The 23,813-nt window shown below is 40.5% G+C and overlaps 2 protein-coding genes across 2 annotated transcripts in view; one reads left to right on the top strand and one right to left on the bottom strand.

Annotated features, from left to right (window-relative positions):
* Nucleotides 1-4,512: 4,512 nt before the first annotated feature.
* SBSPON (somatomedin B and thrombospondin type 1 domain containing) lies at nucleotides 4,513-13,848 on the top strand. Its single transcript, XM_084281278.1, has 5 exons — nucleotides 4,513-4,764; nucleotides 10,770-10,964; nucleotides 11,499-11,589; nucleotides 12,425-12,601; nucleotides 13,309-13,848. Exons 1-5 carry the CDS (start codon nucleotides 4,542-4,544, stop codon nucleotides 13,424-13,426), a joined length of 804 nt encoding a protein of 267 aa, XP_084137404.1. The 5' UTR covers nucleotides 4,513-4,541; the 3' UTR covers nucleotides 13,427-13,848.
* Nucleotides 12,607-23,813, bottom strand: part of TERF1 (telomeric repeat binding factor 1) — a 24,844-nt gene continuing 13,637 nt past the window's right edge. The window contains exons 9-11 of the mRNA XM_084282770.1: nucleotides 23,097-23,161; nucleotides 16,104-16,252; nucleotides 12,607-13,439 (exon numbers count right to left, since the gene is read on the bottom strand). Of these exons, the coding sequence (XP_084138896.1) occupies nucleotides 13,391-13,439; nucleotides 16,104-16,252; nucleotides 23,097-23,161 (263 nt within the window). The 3' untranslated portion in view covers nucleotides 12,607-13,390. The remainder of the gene's footprint in view (nucleotides 13,440-16,103; nucleotides 16,253-23,096; nucleotides 23,162-23,813) is intronic.

Raw genomic sequence — 23,813 nt, 5'->3', positions numbered from 1 at the left:
CATTTGAAAAAGAAAGCTACCTACTAAACTCTGCAGCTAAGAAATGGGAGCAAAGTGTATCTGTTCCTTGCACATTATGAATAGATGCCTTCCCACCTGAGCAAAGCCTCTGAAAGCACAAGCGTCCTATTTGGCCTGAAGAACCAGGACAGGCTGTCTGAATAGCAGCCTGACTTTACAGGAGCAGGAGTTAGCAAAATCATTACTTTATGCATCACTGCTTTCACTGCAAACACTCTTTGTCAAGCACAGCCAGGTACTTACTGTGCTTTCTTGAGAGTGGTCCCTGGGGAATATTGTTCTCAAAATCACTGAGACAAACAAAACCTGGAATGACATCATGATGGCATTTCTAGGTTATGGTTGCACCTAAAACAAAGATAAAATAAGAACTAATGTGGAAGGGTGCTTATGATTGTGATACTATTATTTCATAACCCATAATCTGTTTATTCAGACAAAAGATGTACTTGTAGCCTGGAAAACTAAGGGGGAATTTCCTCAAAGAGTGCTGGCTAAGCCAGTCTGACCGTGAACTGACTGGCTGCTGGTGGAGGCAGTCCTTCTTCCTGCTGCCTCACTGCCCTGGGCTACCTCCCCTTCCTCGTGCTGGCTCAGGTACTTCAGTTCAGTTCAGCTACACAAACCTGTAAAAAACAAACTCCAATAAAAGCCAGAAAAGGGATGTTTTTCAACCCTGATCTGCTTAGGCTGGGCATACAGAATTGCCTGACATTTTCTGCTCAACAGCAGCTCTGTGTTCATCCCAATATTTAGACATTTCTCCAGTAACTTGCAAGGAGGGTGGACGGCCTTTAGAAATCAGCTAAAAATATCCTGACAGATAGCTCTGCTCTGTTCCCACTATCCTCTAGAATTCAAGCAATTTCATGCATCATTACCAACCCCAACCAAAATCAATGGTTGTAATTGAGACATAGCGAGCAAATGTAGCTCCCATGGCAGGGCTCCATCTGTCAGGGCTTCCAGGACAAAGTGGATGCAAGGTAAAGGCTGTTTTTACAGCAAATTACTTTCCTCTGATACAGCCAGGTACTTAGCATGCTCTCTTATGAGCAATTCAGTGTAGAACAGCTCAAGCTGGTCATTGAACGTGTAACGGTATGGCCTATATAGCTATAAAAAGCCCTCTTTCATGCATCATCTACAGTGTTCTTACAGTGACTGATTGTTAGTGAAGACAAATTGCTCCTCATTTTTCTCACATATGAAGTGTTGCTATTGCTTTAAGCCACACCAGCAAACACCTTGGTTTGACTATTCACTTTAGTGGGGATTAATCCTTATCAGTAGAAAGTCTGCTTTTTGGGAACAATGGGAACAAAGGCTTCTGAAGACCAACGCAGGTTGTGGCTGACTTCGGTGCTCCTAGGAAGCACATCCTGTAGCAGAATGGAGACAGCCCGCAGCCTTTGTAGTCACATCATTTACTGTGTAGTCTCAATTTAAAATTTAAGCAAGTTGCTTTTGGAAGGGCATTTCTGTAAAATAAATAAAGAGCTGTGCGCAAACACAAGTCTAAAAGGAAAAGAAATGCCCTGCAGGATCTTTGAAGTCTTCTCATTTTGTTGCCATCAGATTAACCTCCCAGCAGCAAACAAAAATGAGCTCCATTTGTGCAAGTTAGGACCTTCCGGAGAGTTTGCTGCTGAGGTGTGGGCATGTGGAATGCTATGGGCTGACAGATAATATATCTGAAAAGGACTTTGAAGTTGAGCTGAATAGTCCTTATATCAGGCCTTCAAAGGCACGGTGGCTGTAAGTTAAACTTGAAAAATAAAAGAAAGGTATTTTACTATCAAACATATATTTTGTTCCCAGACTCAAACTTTTCCCAGTTGCAGGTGTTTTCAGTCTTCTGCCGGATGTCATGGGTAGAGGTGCTCCATGGGAATGGACAGAGAGTGAGGGAGTTTGGCTCTGCTTTATGTTCTTTACAGAGAGCATAAATAACCATAGTAAATAAGAGAGCTGGTAAGAATGGTAAATAATAGAGACTAGTTGTCTTTCTAATTTACTGTTGGAACATATTTGGCTCAGTTCTATCTTTGTGGTATTAAAACCAAGGCAAACTCCATTTAAGGCAATAAGGATACTTTGGTTGGAAATAAAAAAATACAATGGAACAAGACTCATTGGAACCATCTACATGTTGGAGAAATTAGCTGAAAAACATATTTCACAGTTTTGGTTTCTTTTCCTTTCTTACCATACAATGCTGCTGTTATGTTATAGTTTGGGAACTTTGCTTTTGAGTACCAAATGCTAAAATAGGACAGAAGTCATAGGAAAATACATAAATGGCTGGCAACTAGAGCTAGACTGTGGTTTTTAAAATCCCATAGCTTGCAGCAACACCTTGTTTTAAGAGAATTACAGTACAGTCCTGAGATTCCTCCTCACCTCTGGGATTAAAAAGAATTATTTTAGCACCGAGGGCATGTGTGGAACAGATGATTGACTGCCTCCACTCCCTACAGTGCTCCTCCGTGCTTTATGAGGAAGACAGAGCAATTTCATGCATTGCTTATCTTACCTACACATCCCTTTTTACACCAGCCTTGCCAGGAACTGCTTTTCCTTATAATTAAAGATATCTCCATGACAAAAAGGTAGCCAATAGCGGAGCATGGGCAACACCTACTTTCTGTGGACCATCTCATGTCAAACTAGAAAGCAATCTCTGTCTATTTTGCCCAAATTGCCTGTAAGGGTTTCAGTGCTCCTTCATTGCCCAAGAAAGCATTGCCATGGTTCTTTGTCCTTCATACTCACAAATGAGCCAGCACTACTAATAGTGAGGAACTAAACTGGAAAAGGGAAAAAGCAAGGTATTTGCTGGAACAAAGAGTGAGCTTGTTCTCTACTTTAATTAAGATTCTTCTTTCCGGTTACTTTGAAAAAATTGCTTTATTGCACTTAGTAGAAATTTTAACACTTTTCATTTATATTCTGTCTTGTTCAGCTAGGCTGAACTACAGATGTAGTTTCTTGGTGCTTTTTTTGCCTTTTTTTTTTTTTTTTTTTTTCCTTCTGTAAACACATCCACTAAGAGAAAGTAGTTCTTTATTTTGTTCCAACCTCATCCAAATTTTAATAAATTATCCCTTTAGCATAAATCATCTGCACACAATTTATCTGCTCATAAAGTCAGTTCTCACATCAATTGGTTAATATTCTGCCTTTCAGGTGAACCACAGGAATCCAATAATAGGAAGGAAAATATAAAGAGGCCTTCTTGATCACACATTGCCTAGTACGAAGGCAGGCTGCAAGTCTTGTTCTCCTCTCACCTACCGCAGGAACTCCCCCTGACTTACTCTGTTTGTTGGGTCAACGTTGGGCTGGCAAGGTTCCAGTGACTTCATTATTGGCACACTGGACCCAGTCCTCCAGGCTTTAAATAATGTTTTAATAACATCACTGTTGTGATGGGTAGAAGAAATTAAACTCTGGCTGTCCTGAGCTGTCTCAGGGTGTCCAAGTACCCACCACATGCAGCAGATAATATAACAGACTGTTACCACCTGTCTCTCTGTGGCTTTGGCAGATGTCTTTAGCCTTAGTAGCTGAGTATCTGCAAATGGAAGTGTGCAAAGCTAACATAATTTTGCAGTCACATCACCACTTGCTTTTGGGATTTGATTTTTGGCTAAAACTACCAGGTCCTGTTAATCCTGAAAAGCTCTTAGGGCTGGATATAACTGAAAGCCAGAATAAAAATCTTCATGTTTTAAGAGATTATTTGGGACCCACCCCACAGTCTTGTGCACCTGCCAGTAGAGCTTGTTTTGTTTGTTCCAGAAAAAGAGCTTAAAAAAAAAAAAAAAGGAGAAAAGAAGAGAGAGGAGAAGGAGAAGGAGAAGGAGAAGGAGAAGGAGAAGGAGAAGGAGGAAGAAATAACAGACACAAATGCTTCTTTTTCTCCAGGCTATGTGAGATGTCCCCTGACATGTGTAAGTGCCTGTACCAATAAAGCATGTCTGTGGAGCTGTGGATGCCCCATCCCTGGAGGTGCTCAAGGCCAGGCTGGATGGGGCTTTGGGCAACCTGGTCTGGTGGGAGGTGTCCCTGCCCACGGCAGGGGGTTGGAACTGGGTGGTCCTTCACGTCCCTTCCAACCCAAGCCATTCTGCGATTCTGTGACTGTGTAGGGTTAGTGCTGTGCAGGGCACTGCTGTCTGTGCCACCTCAGCACGGGACACCAGTGCGTGGATCACCACCGCGCAGCTCCCGCGTGGGGTCATCTCCGTGGGGGCCACCACCGTGTGGGACACCCGCGGGGACACCCCCGGCCCTCTGCGCGCCTTCCCCGTCGGGGCAGGAGGGCCGTGCCGTGCCGGGTGGGGAAGCTCCAGGCAGGGCAAGGCAAGGCAAGGCAGGGCAGGGCAGGGCCGGGCCGGGCAGGGCCGTACCACCGCCCCCCGCCCCCGCTGCCCGCCCGTCGAGCCCGCCCCGCGCCGCCGGGAGCCGGGAGCCGGGGCGGGGGTGCCGGTGGCGGCCGTCGGGGCGGTGCGGCGATGGGCGGCGCGGCGCTGAGCGGGGCGCTGTGGCTGGGCCTGCTCTGGGCCGGGGCCGGGACCGGGGCCGGGGGGGGCTGCTCGGAGCGGTGCTGCGAGGGCCGGGACGCCGCCTGTGTCAGCAGCGGCTGGAGGGAGGACGGCGGCTACGGCAGCTGCTACTGCGACGGAGGCTGCCGGCGCGCCGGGGACTGCTGCCACGACCACGGCCAGGCGTGCCCCGGTAGGTGCGGTCCCCGTGGGGGCAGGCTCGGCTTCGGCCCGGGGCAGGAGCGGGGTGGCTTTGGGGAGCAGGCTCCGAGGGCTGCAGGGCTGCCGGCGGCGTGCTGGGATGTCAGGGGTCTCGTCAAGGGGCATGGACCTCGGGGCTGGCACCAGCAGTAGGCAGAGGGGCGAGGAGAGGGGCTTGTGGCGGGGTCTGACAGCTTTCGGGGTCTGCTGTGCCTGGGGTTTGCAGGTTGGAAGTTGTTTTCCCTCTAAAACGCAGCGCTCCTTACTTTTTGCTCGCGCTCATCCTAAATACACATCTATTAGGTGGTCGCCGTCCAGCCCTGCACTGAGCAGCCCTGTAGGGTTTACACCCCTGGTGTCTCAGCCCTACAAGGTTTGTCCACCCTCCCTCTGCTTTACCGGTGCAGGGCAAGGAGTGGGGCAGCCCAGCGGCTTTTCCCAGCTGGCTGGGTGCACGGCAGCCCGCATCCCAAAAATCATCAGCCTGGGCTGTGCAGTCCTGCTAATTAGGGTGTCTTAGCGGGCTCGGCACTGTGCTGGCAGAGCTGGGGAGCAGTGGGACGCACGTTTTGTGTCCCTCTGAGAGGTGGAGCAGGGCAGAGCTCGGAGTCAGGGCATGCAGGGGGAGCACGGTCCCGTCATGGACCCCTGTGCCATCCGTGTGCCAGAATAACAGGAAGGGAAGGAGAGCATCACGTCAAAGAGAAGGTGCCTGGTGGCATCTTGTAAAACTGGCAGTTTTTTACTCACTGATCTCTTGGTCAGGAAAAGCAATAGGGGGAGAACTGACAAGGTGCTTTCTTGTCCTGCAGTCATAGCATGCTGTGGCTTTTCAGTAAACCAAGTGACATTAATTGAAATTCAAATATGACAGGAGAAAGCTAATAAAGATGCACAGTGCTAGCGTTAAGATGGAGCTGTAATCTGATTAAAAAATCCATGCTCTTCAAAAAGAGGCTCAAGCTTGTGGGTGAAAAGTGCTAGTTCAGACAGTTTTCTTTCCATGACTTCAATCAGGTGCCTTGTTGTTACTGAGGCCGTATTTGTTGTCTCGGGCTCAATGGTGGTGGCCTTGAAACGCGTGATGTGTTTGCGTGGTCCTTCTGCTGTGCCCCGTGGGGGCGGCAGGTGCTCCGGGTCTGGGCAGGGACCTGCAGCCGTGGTTGTCTGTCTGTCCCTCTGACACCAGAGCTGGAATCACTGGCTAGCCCCTCTGGGGAGCTAAACCAGCAGGGAGCTGTTGCTGTTTTCTGCTTTGTCCATTTCTGGCTGGTTTGAACCCCTCCCTGCCCAGCCCTGTGAGCACCTGCATTAGTGCAAGCAAGGACAGCAGGACAGGATTTTGGCAGCCCAGACAGGTGGTCCTCTAACTCATACATCTCTAAACCACAAAACTGACCACAGGAAGGCACATGATCAGGTAGTTTTTATTGCAAACAGCCAGCAAGTTCTCTCTTGTATAACCAAAAATACTTAAGTGCAGTGGGATTCTTCATCAATGTGGACAAGTATGGTGTTCAGTTTTAAAGTAGTCTTTGTTCCTGCTGGGTTCTGTGACGTGTTTCTAAGTGTTATGTTTGTGTATGGAATGAAACCAAGGGTGTTTATGGCATAGTTTGTTCTGTTTCAGATTCAGAGGTTGAAAAAAAAATATTAAAACAGGAATGTGCGGGAAGGCAACTGATAGCTCTTGTGCTACAGCTTTTTTTGTCATCCTATTCCCCACTCACGGGTTCAGCACAAGCAGAAATGACATCCTTTTGCAAATACTTGTACAGAACAAAGTATTTGGGGAAAGTGTCTACATCTTCAAATACGTATCTGATCAAGAAGTGTTCTCGGAATCATACAAAAACAATGCTTCAAAATAATAGAAACCAATGTGAGTATTTAGGTATTCTAAACCTGCCAACACTATGGTGAAATTCTGTCATTCCTAAAAGTCATGGGATGCCTGGTACTTTATAAATAGATGGCTCGGCAGAAGTCTGTGGGCTGCCGAACCTGTGTCCAAGGGTTTTGAAGTAAATTTCCTTACAGTTCTTTAAAAATAACTTCCTTATAGCTCTAGCAATAAAGAATGGGTATTTTTGTGCATTGAGAGCATTTTAAACAGAAAGTACTGTACAATGAGAAAGCTTGGTAAAACAATGACCCCATCATTTGAGTGGAAATGGTTATTCCGAGAAAATCCACAGACCTTTACACATTACAACATATGTTGTGCAGTGATTCAGTGAAGATACTGTAATCCTTTTTGTTCCGGAGATGGGGAAAAAAAATAAATACGGTGTGACTCAGAAAAAAATTGATTTGCAGTGCTTTATATGAAATTAAAATAAAAGAAGTCCTGACCACTCAAGCTGTATTTTGTACGGAAGCAATGCAAGTTTTCTGTGTGCTTTTGAAATTCCAAGTGTCTCATTAACTTCTGTGTTTTGGTAGGTCCCTGAGCACAAAGCCCATCCTTCAGGTTCTTTTGACTTGTATCCTTCTCTTCCAAATTAAGGCTCATTCTTTTAGTGGATGATCATCTACCAGCACTGTGTTAACTAAGCCAGATCGATGGAAACCTAGACAGAGACCATAGAGATGTAGATAGGGGGCCCTGACACTTTTTGAATGTTTGTGTTTGAGACAGCACCGTTACTTTTACGTCAGCTCTGGGACATAGTCATGTTGGAGAACTTGACATCTTTCCAATGAGGCACAAAACGATGTACTGTCCCTTACTAATTGCTGGCTACTGAGTTCATGAGCGACATCACTGTCCCTCTGGCTGAATTCCATTCTAGCAACCCAATATTCTTATTATTCCACATGACTGAGGCAATTCATACGTCTTCTTCTCAATCTTTACGATCATAAAATTGCCATGTTTTGCTGCAGATGACCACTAGTTCACCGTCAGCTTGGTTTAGTTCCAGTAAAATGTGAAGTCATCCCTTTATCTGTTATGCAGCTGCTCAATCCCTTTGGGAGATTCCTGTGTAGAAAATGTGATGTAGACCTGGTATTATCAACAAATCAAGGTGCTACCATGCGATTAAAATGACATGGAAGTTCTTGCTTCTGCAGGTCATTCTTAGAGCCAGTGCGGAACAGAGGCAACAGATAAGGAAGCCAGGTTAGATGACAGTTATGTCCTGTGGGTGGAATTAAGCTGTGTGGTGAGACATTGACATCAATGCTTGTACAATTAAATAAAATGTGGCCAGACTGTTTTCTCGCCCTATGGCTAGGTGGAAAAAGTCTGTTACGTCTGTAATACATATAATATAATAATAGCACGTGTCCTGGGATCCCATGGGGAGGTCTAAGGCATTCTTACTATCACCATTTTTTTTTGTTTTTTTTTTGTTTTTTTTTTTCTTTTTTAGTTCAAAGTGTCCTTGATTACTCGTATGCCTGTTGCTGTTGAGTCACCCAGAAAGCAGGCAGTTTGGTCAGAACAGGTGCAAAGTGAAAGGGAAGGAGGGGAGTTGCAACAGTGTGGTATGGACATCTGCCAGGTAGCCTCTGCAGGGGTTTTATCTGCTTTATGATGTCTCTAGAGCCCTAGGAAATTAGAGATTTAGTGACAGGGCAAACCCGGGATTTTCTGCGTCTTACGAAAACAGTCACGAACACCAACGAGGTTATCAGATTTTATTCCTTCTTCCCCACTTCTCATACTGGCAGAGTCCCAGAGGGCATGCAGTATTTTTCTGAATGACTAGCTTGGGCCCATCAGTTTCCTGCCACACTGATAAAAGAATGTAACTAGCGGCTAAGCTGTAAAGCTTCCTGAGGATTTATATTGTAATCAGGAAATATAGAAAAAAAAATACAATCCAAAACATGTGATATGTTCCAGTTGCAAGCTGATGGGAAACAGCGTGCATGGGAAAGGCAAAAGCTTCATTTAACTAGATAATGAGAGGTACAACTCAAAACAATTCAGAACCAATTGAAGATACCCCAACCATTGATTATAACATATTTCGTACCATTTCCTAAGTACCATGTTGAAAGACTGCCTTTAAAGGAGTGGGAGAGCACAGAAAAATGTGATTCATGCTGAAAAGAAAATAATTTTAAGCCTATTTGCAATGTGCAATGAAAACAAATGTTTGAAGAACTAGGGAATTCCTATATCAATAAGAAACTGTAGTATTAGCACAGGCACATTTGTTTTTTTTTTATAAGACCATCTGTGATAGTACTTAATTTACATGGCAATAATTAGAATTTTATTGAAAAATAAACCTACCAAAAAGGCAGCTAATATTAGGGAAAGCAGCATGGACTTGTACACAGTGCTGCAATGTTTAGAGGGCTTGTTTTACTTCATGGTCGAGGTAAGCAGGAGACACAGCCTTACCTGCTCACTGAGTACCATAGTCTGCAGGCCCTGGACAGATACAGGCACAGCCCAGAGGAACACACCTGCTCAGCCTGGACCCCCTTACCAGATGGCCTCCCAGCAAAAGCGGCTGTTGGGAATGGGCTGCTGCTCAGATCGAATATCCTGGGAGGCCACAGGTTAAGTACTCATCATGTAGAGAAACAACTGCTTGTCCTTGGAGGATTCGTCTTCTTGATAGATGCCCCTGTGCAAGCCATTTTTCTTACCTGTCCTTTCAGTGCTCTGCCTGCCCAGGCTGCACGGACTTGAAGTTCCTTCTTGGAGGGACTGTACATGTATCTGTTCCTTTGGTAAACACCCAAAGATTATCCTCACCCAGGTGTTGAAGAGCTGTAGTATTCTTTTTGACTACTAAAAACAAAATTGTTAGACCACAGAGCTTTCAAAACCTGGGACTTGGTGTTCTGTACTAAGGTTAATGGACAAATAAAGCGAAGACTTCAGTGTTACCTAGCTTCTTACTCAGGAATAACACATTCATCACCTCTTTTCTGGGAATTGGACTGCAAAACCTTTTCTTCCAGGGAAGATTATTTGTATCTGCCTGGAAGACAGTTAACATGCTGCCCATGCTTACATTGGCTAGGCTAAGACAGAGCTAACATTTTGTCAGAATATAAATAGAAAATTCAAGGGAAGGAAGTCTAGACTGGAGAAATACTTACCATGCTTAATGTAAATTAGAGCTACAGGGAGCATGCCATTATTAGTAGATGCACTACAGAGAATAAAATAAGGAAGGAATTGGCTAGTGGGTAACAGATAGGGTAGATCTGAGCATTTTTGAGATTAAAGACAGTATCAAAACTAGCAGATGCTTAGTCTGTCATTTATACCTCTTGGAAAGGCTGTGAAAAGTAACAAATATGAAATAAGGGCTCATTCTCTACATGGTGTGATGATTATTATTTTTTTCTTAAGAACTTGAATATTCATTAATCAAAAAAGGTGTCAAAATCTGTAAGTGGGCTAAAGGTTTCAATAGTTACAGGAGAAATACCACAGAATACAAAACAAAGCATTTCTCTTTTTTTTCCCCATCTGAAACCTTCAGTGAACTCACCTAATATATGCCAGTTTAACAGTTAAAGGAAGAAGTTGTCCATACCACTGATTATTAAGCAGGTTTAGGATAGACCAAGGATGCAAGTGTATGACACCTCTGCTCTCAATGCTCTGCACGAGAGAAATGCGGTTTCTTATGATTCAAAGTTCACTTTGAAAATAATGGCAGTTTCCCCATAATGTTTTGGAAGACATTTGGGTTAAGTTCAGAGGAAGTTTGCGATCCATGTGAACTAAAGTTCAAATATCCAGTGGACTATTCTATATTTGAGAATGAGCAAAAAACGGCCTTGAGATTGCACTTTTAAACGCTTTATTTAGAACATTTAAACATCTATAACTGTATCAGTACAAACACAGAAATACAACCCTACACACATCCCCGCATTGCTTTGAGACTAAACAAAATCAAAATTGCAAGTAAGAAAGCAAAAAAACAGGCATGGTCGCATTACTTAAGCTTTTGAGAGCACTTATGATAAAACTGAAGTCTTTACTCGTGACATTTCAATATTGCTTTTCAGCTCTTCCATGCGTTGTTGGGGAGTGGAGTCACTGGAGTGGCTGTGCAGAGCAGTGCAAACCCAACCTACGACTACGCAGGCGCTACATACAACAGGAACCTAAGAACGGTGGGGAACCGTGTCCTGCTCTGGAGGAGAAGGCTGGCTGCCTGGAATACCTGACTCACCAGGGCCAGGACTGCGGACACGAACATGGTATTCTCTCTTTGCTTTATCTGGACACCTGTCCCCCTCAGAGCCTTCATTGTTTTCACTGAAGTAAACGTACAGAAAAAAACAAACAACCAACAGTCTGCAGCTATTTGGTTAAAAATAAAATTTTAAACCGTGTTTTCTACTGTCATTTGCTACTCAGTCTTGATTCATTTAAGTAAACAACTAAGCTGCAAACATTACTTCAGTTTCTTAAGCCCCGCAGTAAGTATCAATTTATCTCTGTGCAGTTAGAACACAAATTTGGTACAAAACAGGAAACAGAGTCATTGTAGGATTCCAGCCCATCCTATTTCCTCATGGACTAGATGGCAGTCATTGCTAGATATATTTCTTCTTAATATGGAGAGAATTTAGCAGTAGGGAAGGAGGTCAAAGCCTGATGTTGCTAACACTTTATCACTTTTCCAATAAAGCCAGACAGCATCACCATCCACAAGCTCTGATTCATTTACCCACTGTTACAGTAGTTGAAATATGACTCAGCTGTGTCTTGCTGCCTGTTTTCTTCCTCAGTCCCTGCTTTCATAACTACCTCTGAATATGGTAAAGAAAGAAAACGACGAGCAGCATCTTCTTCCTGGTCCTCAGACAAAGAAGAAGCTGGGTAATCTATTTATCATATATGCATGTGGGTCATCTTGTTCCATAGCCAATAGCTGGCTACAAAGAAAAATATAATTAAATTTGCTGTAATTCAATAAGCTGCAGCTTGTACTGTTTTTCTCTCCTGCAGTTCATTTGCATTTTCTAGATGTTCTTTGTTACTTGTTAATTGTCCGGAATCAAGTATTGGGGTCGTGGCAAATTTGAGCATAGAAGCTTTTGAAAGCAAACAGTAAATAAGGCTAAACCCAAACTCAGTAATATCCATAAAGTGTAAGCCTGAGAAATTAGACTTAGATCTCTGAACAAACAAAACAGGCTGGATGCAATCGGTCTCAAGAGCTTCTTTTTAACATTGACATGAAAAGCAATAAAAATCTCTTGTTTACCAGTAGAGAGGGTTGTCACTGGTTCTGTAATGCTCATAATGCTTTTCCCTATGCTGCTCTCCTCAGAACAGTAAAGCTTATAGGTATTCTTAAAGCTTCTCTCCCATTTTCTCTCTTAGTATTCATAGAAGAAAAAAATACAGGTTACTGAGGTCTGTTTTTCAACATAATTTAAGAATACAGAACACAACCAGAAAATGAGATAATACATAAAGCATTGGACTGTGGCATGGAATGTGGGAAACAATTTGCTTAATGTTTTAAAGATGTCATTGCTCAGGTTAGGGTCAGAAACAGACTTTTTTTTTTTTTTTTTTTTTAGCAACAAGGATGTCTAACCTGCACTTCACAAATAACCACCTGTGTGATATATAAGTACATTTAAAGTTTCTATCTAGCTTGTGCTTTAGCAATCACAGCTAATTTAATACTTTTCTTTCTGAGCAGTTACTGTGTGGAATTTAAAACTGAATCACTTTCACGCTATTGTGCTTTGGAGAATCGGCCATATGCTCGATGGATGCAGTACCTACGAGAAGGTCATACTGTATGTGTGGCTTGCCAGCCTCCAGCTATGAACACTGACACTCATCGTTGTTCTGGAGATGGCCATAATGCAGATGGGTAAAGAGAACCTTTTTTTTTTTTTTGCAGTCTTCTGTACCAAAACCCAATACAGAACTTAAGGTCTCATTAAAAGCTGTGCTTATTATACCTAAAAAATTAAAGATTTCAGTTTTCACAGAAACTGCTGTGTAAAATACTTTGCAAAATTTTCAAATACTGATGTATTTAACACCCTGATAAAATTGGTAATTGCAATATAAAGTTCAGTGTGAATGCTTTACTTACTATCATATGGGGACACTGCAACTTCTGTAGTGCAAGAGGTCTTTTTACAGCTATGGGCACTCTTACTTAAAAAAGTCTGTTTTCTGCCATAATCCATAATCCTGTTTCTAGAACACTAGTATTGAAAGAAGGCATTTAACATTTGTAACGTGTTTTTACTTAATCTATATATTTTATACATATCTCCATGTATCTATCACTTAAGACGCATGCTATGTAATACCTATACAACTCTTTATGCAACCCATCATCCTGTATACTCTACATAGGAACTTAGTGCTTGCTCTAGAACGCCTACAAGTATAATGAACATCTTAGTCTTCAAAATGCTTTTGAACTAATTAACATATTACATTGTTAGGCAAATCTACTCTCAAACGACATTATAGAACATAACCTACTAACATGAAATAAACATTTTTTTGTGTGTGTTTGTAAACACATTAATTTGTAATTACTCACTTATTATCACATTTCAGAGGTAAAATCTTACGCTGGGAAGCAGTTGGCAACTCTCGCTGCCAAGGAACCTGGAAGAAGATTCGGCAACTGGAACAGTGTTCATGTCCCCTTGTGCATAGCTTTATTTTTACGTAAAAGTTTAGAAGACCTTTAAAATAGTAACAACAAAAAATAAGAAAATTAACATCAATGCAAAAAACCCTGCATCTTTCTGCTGTATTTTGTGGAGCCTAAATGAACTTTAAAGGAGTCAAACTTTTGGAAGAAGTATTTTGGGCAAAGCTCTTTGCCTGAATACAAAACGCTAAGACTGATCTTTGTACTAGAATGCTGTACGCAAGTTCCTATGTTTCTGTTTGTAATTAAAGAGCTAATGTTTCTAACCATAGTAGCTTCTTTTTCTAGGATTCTCATTCTTTACAGGCTATAGTCCTGTTCACAGGCACCAATCCTACTCAGTAGTGAGCCAGCCAAATGTTCTCAGCTCTGGGAATGGTTACCATCATCATTAAATTGTAAGGGTGAATAAAAATGAAAGTTTGCGAGCTAAAACCAGGCTTCAGTTTAGATCCTTTGTTCCTTCCCAATATCATCTAGACAGTTGTTTATACTGCAAGTGGGTAAGTATTTTTTGTCTACACTGCTGTTTCCATGTTCAGCCACCCTCATAAAAATGTGAGAGTAGTAAATGTGAGAGTAGTCAGTGTCGTTAAGGAAGTAGTCTCGCTAAGGACTTCGTATCACTAATATACAAAGTGAATTTTATGGCAGACAAACATACACAAGATTTCTGCAAAGAAGCAAACAGTCTTGAAAAGACCCATTTCCTTAATGAATGGTAATTTATTTAATCTGCCTCGACTAGGATTTTGCTACAGCAATTTTCTTGCTACAACTAAAAAGAAAAATAATTAATCTTGCATCTAGGAATAAGCAGTCATGACTAAAGGCTTGGCTAAAAGCCAAAAAATCACTTATTAGTAGTTAAAGTTGCTCATGTACAATGATTAACACAGAAACCTGCAATATTAGAGCATAGGCAAAGATGCTATGCATGTAGCTCAAATCCTTGTTTTAATACCTATTATTTGTGTTGAATTATTGTTACAGCCATTGAAGAGACTGCATACTGCAGGTCTCACTTGTCACACACCTGCTATGTTTGTTTTTGTTTTGAATTGTTGGCTTACAGCTGCTCTAACATTCCTTGCTGAAGTGCATAATCCGTATTTTATCAAGCTTCTGAAATTCACCATGTGTCCTAAAAAGAAACGATGCCTTAAGGTTGAGAAGTTTACTGTTAAGGCACGCAGTATCTCTGTGGAACCTAAAAGAAATTGCGTGCCACAGTTGCAAAAAGAAACCTGAGCATGTTGGCAAGAATTAGGAAGGTGATCCGTCTCAGGTCCTTTCCACATTTAAGAGTAGTACACAAACCTTTCTAATGATACTTAACCATTTAAACTCAATGCAAACAGGCTTACAAAACAGAAAGTGCAGAGATGATCTGAATACTTCATGAACATTTCTGCCCTGAAGAATGTATTTCTTCTTTTGTAACCACGAAGAACACCTCTGAGAATTTTATTTTATTATGACCAGTTCAGATGGATGCTTTTCCTTAATACGTTCTTGTAAAATCTCCAAGGACAACAACCCAGAAAACACCTGAAGAGATTCCACTTTTAAAAGAATGCTGTGATATTTAAGTTCTAGATTCAAACTACTATGACAGTGGGAAGTGTGTGTTTTCTGAGGTCCTGGAATTCTTTTCCATACAATCCAAAGCAAGAGAGGCAGCATAGCACCACCAGCCATCTCTTACAGTCTCTCATGAACAGGACAGTTACAGTAACCAACTGACACCTTGATGCAGGCAGCTACCCATCAGAGGGTATCTGTGCTTGCTAGTGCTGCAGAGAGTGTAGGTAAGATAAAATCTGTTTCATGGGCTGTGCTATCAGTGCCAGAACAGAGTCCCGCTTTGGCTTTCTAAGAAAGGAGCTTCCCCTTCTGTGCTGGTCCAGAAGAATGCCACTTCTCAAGACAGGGTAGGTAGCACAAGATAGTCATGAGAAGTTAAGAGCTAGTATCATGCTGTTACTTCCGTATCTTTTCCATTCTCTTCTGCAAGATAGTAACTGCTATTATGCTAATAGAAATAATTTCAAAATAATCTTCCTTCTAGTACTTAAGCTTAACTCTAAAAAAAAAAAAAAAAAAAAAAAAAGTAATAAATAAAAATACCCCAGCATGTTTTCCCTCCGATTCATACAGAGAACCTTTAATATTTATAAACATAAACTTACATGGGGTACTATATTTTTAAACAGAAAAATTAGCAATAACAATACATACATATTTTTTGGTATGACTTACTGACAGAGATGACAAGTCTGACCGAAATTTCAAAGTGAGGTGAAAACAGATTGGAATGACTACAGTAGAAACTAAAACGATAAAGAGCTCCATCTGATTACAGATACAAGCCTTTAAAAACTACAGAACACTTGACTCTTTATTAAAAGCCTCTATTAAGCTAACACATTGCCAGTTACTTAAGACCCCTATGTATGATTAATTTCACAATCACTATAAGAATTTTCACATTTCGAAAATGAATCCGCCTCTCGCATATAGATAGAAGACCAGGCTTTATATTTAAGTCATCGTTATGTCTGTTTCATGTTTTAGGGCAGCAACAGTGCTGGAGACTCTGAGACAAAAAGAAGTTACTCTGAAAAGCTGAACAAGATCCTTACGTAAGGAAAGCTCAAGAAGAGTTGATTGCTGTTACCCAAATTAGTCTTACTTGATCTTGCACAGTGTTCTCCAACGGTCTTTTAACATGACGCTAGTTCGGTTGTTGAAGTCACCATGGACCAGAATTTTAGCCCAATTGCCCACTCCAAACTTCCTTACTCCTGATTTCAGTTTCTTGTCTTCTTCAAGAGTCCATGGCTAGGGGAAGAACAGAGAAAATACAGGATACTGAAACAAAAATATTCATGTAAGAACAAAGCTTGTAGCAAATATGTAAGTCTTTATATAGCTGTCTAGTTACTACACAACATAAGTTTTAACTGTCAGTAGGCTCATTTTGATTTCTTTTGAGCACCATAACTTGACACTAAATAGAACAAGAAAGGTTATGACTCAAGTGTTAAAACACAGTAGCAGGCATCACTTAGAACAAAAACTCATGCTTCAAATTTCACAAGTTACAGGAGGAAAAAAATCCTGAAAACCAGAAAGGCGGCATGCAAAGTCTGGCTTCAACCCAAACATGCTTTCCAAAATTTTACTTTGTAAGCTAATTGAGCCAAGACAGACTGATTGATCCTAGCATGTGTCACAAAAGAAGAACCATTTTGTGACAGATTAACTTGCAAACTACGAACTTTGACACCATTCACCACCAACAACGGAATTTTAGTGTGCTGAGAAAAAACAATTCCTAAAGCTAAAATGCTGATAGAAGCAAAATCATACATACAGATTTACAAGTGACATCAGCCATACCCTCTGATGACAGGTATCTACACCTATTTTAGCTTATTTATTAAGCCTACTAAAGTCTCACTGTCATGACTCACGGGATTTTTAACCTCTAAGTGATGCCATTTCTCTCATAAAAGGAGAGAAAATTACTTGCAGTTACACATCTACAAGCACTTCCTTACATCTAAGTTCTCCAGTGTAGCAGTTCTTCCTTAGTTGTTTCTCAATACAACTATCTCAATACAATTTTAAAAGTACACACAGAAAAGAAAGCTGAAGTCTAATACTTGATAAAAAAAAACAAACATATTTTTTAAATATTGCAGTTTTGTAGGAAAATGTACATAGGTAATAAAAGATTAAAGATCTTATATATCTTATAATCTTTTACGTCTTCAAATTCTTCTTTGTTTAATACTGAAGCAATCATACCGATGCATCCTAAGTACACCTCCTCAGACAAACTGACTGCACATCTATACAAATAAAGAAGGAATTTGGAGCAAGAAGGAATTTGGAGCAACTGTTTAAGAAAAATATACCTAAAATTAAGGATCACTTTCTATTTCAAATTGGAGCTTGATAATGTGTTCTGTTCAGATATATTCCCCCAAATCTGAAGTGTAGACTCCACTTACAGAAAAAATGTTAGCTCAAAATTTTAATGAGATTGAGCTGAGAAGTACAGAAAATTGTGCTCTGTAGGTGTTCCATTTAACTTATCTGTGTTCGTTTCTGCATCTTGCACCGGAGAAAGCCTGCTGCTCCTGATGGTCTCACAGACCACAGTAAGTCATGACAGATATAAATGGTAAGTTTTCACTGGGCTCTTGTGGGCATTGAATACCAGCACCTTCAACACAAAAATCTAAATCTAATTCTAGTTGCTGGACTTCTACAAATACATGACGTGCACATGTATTTGTGTATGTCATGAGAACTTGACTGCCAGAACTATAGCCAAGAAGCTCTCTTTAGCATTTCACCAGTGCCTGTGCTTTACTCATTTTGGAATTGCAGTGCACCAGCAAAAAAAGTCAGTGTTTTTGTTCATAGCAGCAAATTTACACATGCAAGTGATCAAAAGCACTGCAATTATTTAGTTTTGTTCTATGTGACTGAACATGAAGCAAAATAGTTAAAGTATCATAGCCCTTTGCAGGTCTAACTAGTTAAGAAGCATTTGCAACTAATAATCTCACCAGTAAGCACAATTTAATTAACAAAAGAGCGAATTATTTCTAAAAGCGTGTCCTTTCTAGAGCCTCATTATGTGAAAAATTGAAATTGCTGTTCTTATTTAATGTATCTTGTTTATCTGACAATTTTGGTGAAGAATGGGTTGCGTAACTGCGCTGATTTTGACTGGGATAGAGTTAATTTTCTTCACAGTAGCTGGTATGGTGCTGTGTTTTGGATTTGTGACAAAAACAGTATTAATAACACCAATATTTTAGTAGTTGCTGAGTAGTGCTTACAGCATTAAAGGCTTTTCTGCTTCTCATGCTGCCCTCCAGTGAGCAGACTGGGGGAATGCGCAAGAAGATGGGAGGGGACCCAGCCAGGACAGGTGACTCGAAGCAACCAGAGGGATATTCCGTACCTTATGACATCGTGCTCAGGAATAAAGGCTGGGGGAAAGGAGGAAGAGGGATGGGGATGTTGTCTTCCCAAGTAACTGTTAGACATGATGGAGCCCTGCTTTCCTAGGAATAGCTAAACATCTAGCTGCTGACAGGAAGAAGTGCATGAATTCCTGATTTTGCTTTGCTTGCGTGCAGTCCTGAGGACCTAAGGCACACCATTTTCAGTGGGATGTATTTTTTAACCTTCTACTACTTGAACCTTAAACTGGGAAAGCTGCAACCATGTCCCTCAGCCACGTGGTACAGACACTCCACAGCTCTAGGTGCACTGAGCTGGGCTCCTGGAGGTGGGCAGGAGCTGCTAGAGGAAGCAGCTGCTCCTAACATCCTTTAACAAATTGGAAACGAGCAGGATCTGGCCAAGTTGTGAGTATTCCCAACATCACACACCCATGCTCCTTATATGATAGGGGACTGATCCTTTGGTAATATGCTTACAGCATTAAGTTTGTAAGCAAACTTACAAAGCATTATATGAGGGAGGATGTGCTAGTAAAATCCATGGCCGAATTCGAAAAAATTGAAGAAAAAAAGACATTTACACAACATAAGAACAGTAAGAGGTGTAGATGGCTCAAGCTGAAGGTCTAGTGGCTACAGTCTGTCATTGGGGTATGAAAAGAGAAGTATACTAAAATATGTACAAGACCTCCTCATTAGTAATATATCACTTTTAGCTATCAAATGGATAAGTGGTACTGCCTGTCAGGCAGGAAGACCCAAGATATTCAGGCTGAGCACTCTGCAATTTGAGCTTTCCCATCTATGAAGAATCAGATAGTAACAGAAATACACAGCTATACATGTAAATGAACAGCCTCAGCTTACAGAGATTTGAGCTTGATAAAGCCAAATCCTAGAACTAATATAAAGGAAATCAGTGAATTTTGAGGGAACAAATCACTTCACTCAGCAAATAATGTTACATAGCAGAAATGTAAATCTCTTGTGACTCCTGTCATCTGAGAAATGCATCCCCATCCTGCTTGTGAAAAAGAGGTGGCTGGACGGAGCAGCTCAGGGTAAGTCAGTACAACTGTCAGTGCCACAACAGGTCCAAGGATGCTCTGGTAAGTCACTGATCCAAGGAGATACTTTTTTTTTCCCCTTCTCATTTTCTCCTTCCCTAAGGACTAAGAACCCATTGACAGATCCTTAAAAGATTCTGCTCTAAGAACAACAAGGATTCGTGCACAGGGGCTGACCAGGTGACAGTTTCAGCACTGTCACGTACAGCTTTTTCATTGGCTGCACCCCCACTCCCCTGAATTTATCCTGATGAAGGTGAAGCAACAGTGAGGGGGGGGGGGGGTCACTGCAGGGGATGAGACATAACATTCAGCCTGATCAAAGTTGTATTCTGGTTATTCTGCGACAAGTAAAAATTTGGAATTTACACACAGTTCAAGCTGAGGTACATGAATATCAACAAACTTTGTATCTCAAAGTTGTTCTAACTTAATGCAACTAACGGTGCCCTTTTCAAGAACCTATGATCCCTGATACATGCCTCACTGACTAGCCAGTGAAAGAATTGTGTGGTAGTAGTTTAGCTGTCTTTGTAAAAAGAAACCTAGCACTTCCCTAAAATTGTCTACCCTTTATCAAAAATACCTCCTTTACCCAACAGTTCGTGTTCCACAAATCTTCTGCAACATCAGCATTGACAGTATTGTGTTAAAAAACAAACAAACAAACCACAGCTATTATTAAAAGACCAGAGATCCCATTGAAATCATCTAGATCATCTCCTTTCACAGCACGCCAGAAAACTTTCCTAAGTATAATCTTTACTCAAGTACCACAGTTACGCTTGACCTACTGCACCGGTTAATTCAAACACTTCCAGCACAGAGACAATCACAACCGTTGTTACTTGTTGTAGTGATTAATTACATTTGCTGTTAACATTTTTTTTTTGTTTTCTGCTTTTAAAATTGGTAACAGCAGGCTTTCTTTGCAGACAAGTTTCTGCACTTTAACATATAACTGTGCAGCCTGCTGTACAGGTAAATCAGAAACTGACCCATTTTTCCCTCTACACCAAGCAGCTATATTGATCAGTAAGTTGTCTCCCCACACATGCCAACAAACTGACTGTGCTCTGGGATGGCAGTTGTGTAGACTCCGGCACTGCTGTTACAAGCTACCAAGACTGGTTGAGAGACCAGACATAAAGCAGCACTGTGCTTGAGCTAACATAATCACAGTGCCTGGCCCAGAGCAATCTGACCTTTGGCTAGCTCAGAACGCTGGCAGAGCAAACTTCAGTTTGCCAGACAGCCTGCGTAAATGCACCATCCCTTATCAAAAGATCTTGTTATGCCTCAGAGCCAGTTTTGTTCTAGCTATCTCCTTTCCCTTGTGCATGCTGGGACTCTTTGCTCTGAAACTTTCTTCAAGTTCAAATATGTGGATTTTTTCTATACAAGTCTGACTAAATTCTGAAAACTCAGATTTTTCAGACATTTAAGCAAATTGTCAAACTGATTTTAGATAATTCCAAGGACTGACCATACACATATAGAGAATAGGTTGAGTACAAACAGCTCCCTGACGTCTTTGTGACACTTGTATCCCGTAAGAATTCAATTTAGGAATGAGAAAATAAAGTACATTTCCTTTCAATAACACTCCAGACTGCTGTATGCCGTTAATTGAAAACGCAGCAATGAAAGGCTGTAAACGGGCACTGAACCATTGCAGTGAAATGCCATTTACAAAACAAGAGCAAACAATGCCAACATTGAAAGAGGGACTGGATGGAAAAGGAAGTTCTAGAAGTCAACAGCTCTGACATTCACAGCATTCTTTCATGCATGTGGACTATCTTATACAACCCAGATAATTAAGCAGAGGTGCGGATTTATTGTTTAAAAGGCCAATTATCATGGCTTTCTACGCAATATTTATGAGGTCTCACTAGTATGGCATAAATATCAGAGCAAATGCATAGTTTTCTAAATGTTCAGATTGAGTTTTAATTTCTTTCAAGCTTTTACATTTTTTTCAGAGTTTTCACTACTATGAGATACCCTTTTCTATTGCTTTCTATACATTCCATAAATTTACATTTCAAATAAGGTTGAATTTAGAATAACAGAATTAAGCATAGAGCATTTTTTTTCCAATGAGATCTGTGCACAAGCCCGAGGTCTCAACTCACTGTTTGTAGCCATCTCAGTAAATACTGCCTGAATAAATAAATACATGAATATAAAGCTGTCATTAATTCTGTGTCAATTGGGGTCCAACTAGTTTCAAACTTCATGTTTGAAACAAGACTGACAGAAGTGTGCATGCCTGTCAGCAACTGGCTGACAAGATACCTGTCCATGTATGAAATAGAAAAAAACATTTATTATGCTTTTGAATGCAACAGGCAAATCCTGTGAGCATTGATTTTTTATTTTTATTTTTTTAAGGTTTTTAGGGCACTGACTGTATTTGGAACTGCTGAAGAGACTCTCAGTGATGTAAGTATTCCTAAGATTTGTGAGAAAGTACAGAACTACGTGTTTATACATGTATGTAGCTAGGGGCTCAACCTCCAATATATGGTGGTACTGTATCTTAACAGCATTAGAACTCTCATTAGGACCTCAACCAATTTGAAGAAAGAATACAAATGAAGATTTAACCAATTCTTCAACTTCACTAAAAATTCTTAAAAAGATAGGAATAATTACAACTCTCCTTGAGGACTGTCTGGAAAAGAAAACATAAGCCAGTTCATCCTTTGGTATTATATGAAAAGTTAAGTATCAAAATGAACACCAGAAGAATGAAACAGCCTGCACCAAAATGAACACATTTAGTTAATGGCACAAACTGTTAACAGAAAGACTCCATATTACTTCTGACGAGATTCTCTTAAGAGGAATACATTTATTTAATATTAATTTTGTTCAGAAGTGCTTTATCATTTTATCATAAATGAAGAAAATGAGCTATATACAAGCTCAGTTTGTAGCAGTTAATCCCTAAAATCAAATCAGCTTCAAATTCACTTCTATTAAGGAATACACGTCTGTACTTTTCACCTGTAGGGAATTATAGAATTGCTGAATATAATGGAGTAGGTTTAATCATGGAGAGAGTTCAAATGACTATTTGAAATGGAGCATTATAAAAATCTACTTTTTTTTTTTTGCTTATAAAATCAAAACAGTTTAAGTAAATACCTCAGACAAACAAAGTTTGGATTTATTAAGTTATTAAATCTCTATTCAGCTTCCGAGTTGGAGAAAAACATCTTTGATGTCTTATGGGTAAATGACATACCAAATTCTTTAACACAAAGTTCTACTATTTTTATTTTTTATTTTTAAATAAAAACTTGCACGTTTTCAACTTCACAAAAACATCTAAAAAGACTCAGACTAAGTTTTAGCGCTAATAATATTTGAACAAATTCAAATCTCATGAGCATTAGCAACAATACCTGAGATAGTACCAGAAATACTTTTTTTTTTTTCCCCTAAGACAGAAATTAGAAGTTAAACAGTCCCAGAAGCTATATAGCACAGCTTGAATAATGTAAAGAATCTTAAACCCAAGAATTTTGAATGCTGAGTCTAATACAGCTGGAAAAAAAAAAATTCTACTGCAGGGCAGACTCATTTTCTCACTACTTAGAATAGAAATCAAATACAAACCTGTCTTCTTCGGCCAGAACTCCGACTATCTACAACTTCTTCCACATTTTGCAAGCTGTTCAGACCTAGAAACAACATACATCCAGATCGATAAGGAGTCAACATTAAAGCAGTACATTCTAGCAATTCTACAGTTCTATTTCAAATGCTAACAATTATGTGAGACTACAATGTACTGTTTTGATATGCTTGGACAGAGTGGGAAAATTTCAGTGTTCATATATGAATATACTTTTATATATGTACACACATAATCTCGCCTTAGTCCAAAGACTAAGTACTCTATTCAAGAAAGTGACTATTTTGTATGAGACAGAGCTCACAGAAGAGTTATTTTACGCAATTAGGTAAAAAAATGCTATGTACCAATGAAAAATTTTTATTTTACGCTTAAAAAAAATATTCCTACTATATGCATCTCTTTCAGTTTAGGTAGAGAGAATAGAAATTAACCAGTGGTCAGAAATATTATACTTTTTGCATAGGTTCTATCTTTTCCATAGAAGATATGTGAGGTTCTAACTGAGGCAAGTAACCATGCTATCCTAACAGTTCACCCTTCCAAGCACAACAGAAGCAACAGATAACTGTGGGTAGACAAGTAGGTATGTCAGACAGCAGCTAGCCATGTGTGGCTATAACATCATCTCTTTGTGGTAATCAGGTACTAATGATTTTCAGAACCTTGTAAGTGTGACAAAAGCCATGACTTAAGCT

The sequence above is a fragment of the Netta rufina genome (assembly GCF_964035555.1).
Source record: "Netta rufina genome assembly, chromosome: 2".
Taxonomy (NCBI): Eukaryota; Metazoa; Chordata; class Aves; order Anseriformes; family Anatidae; genus Netta; species Netta rufina.
This window is presented reverse-complemented; position numbering and strand designations above follow the sequence as displayed.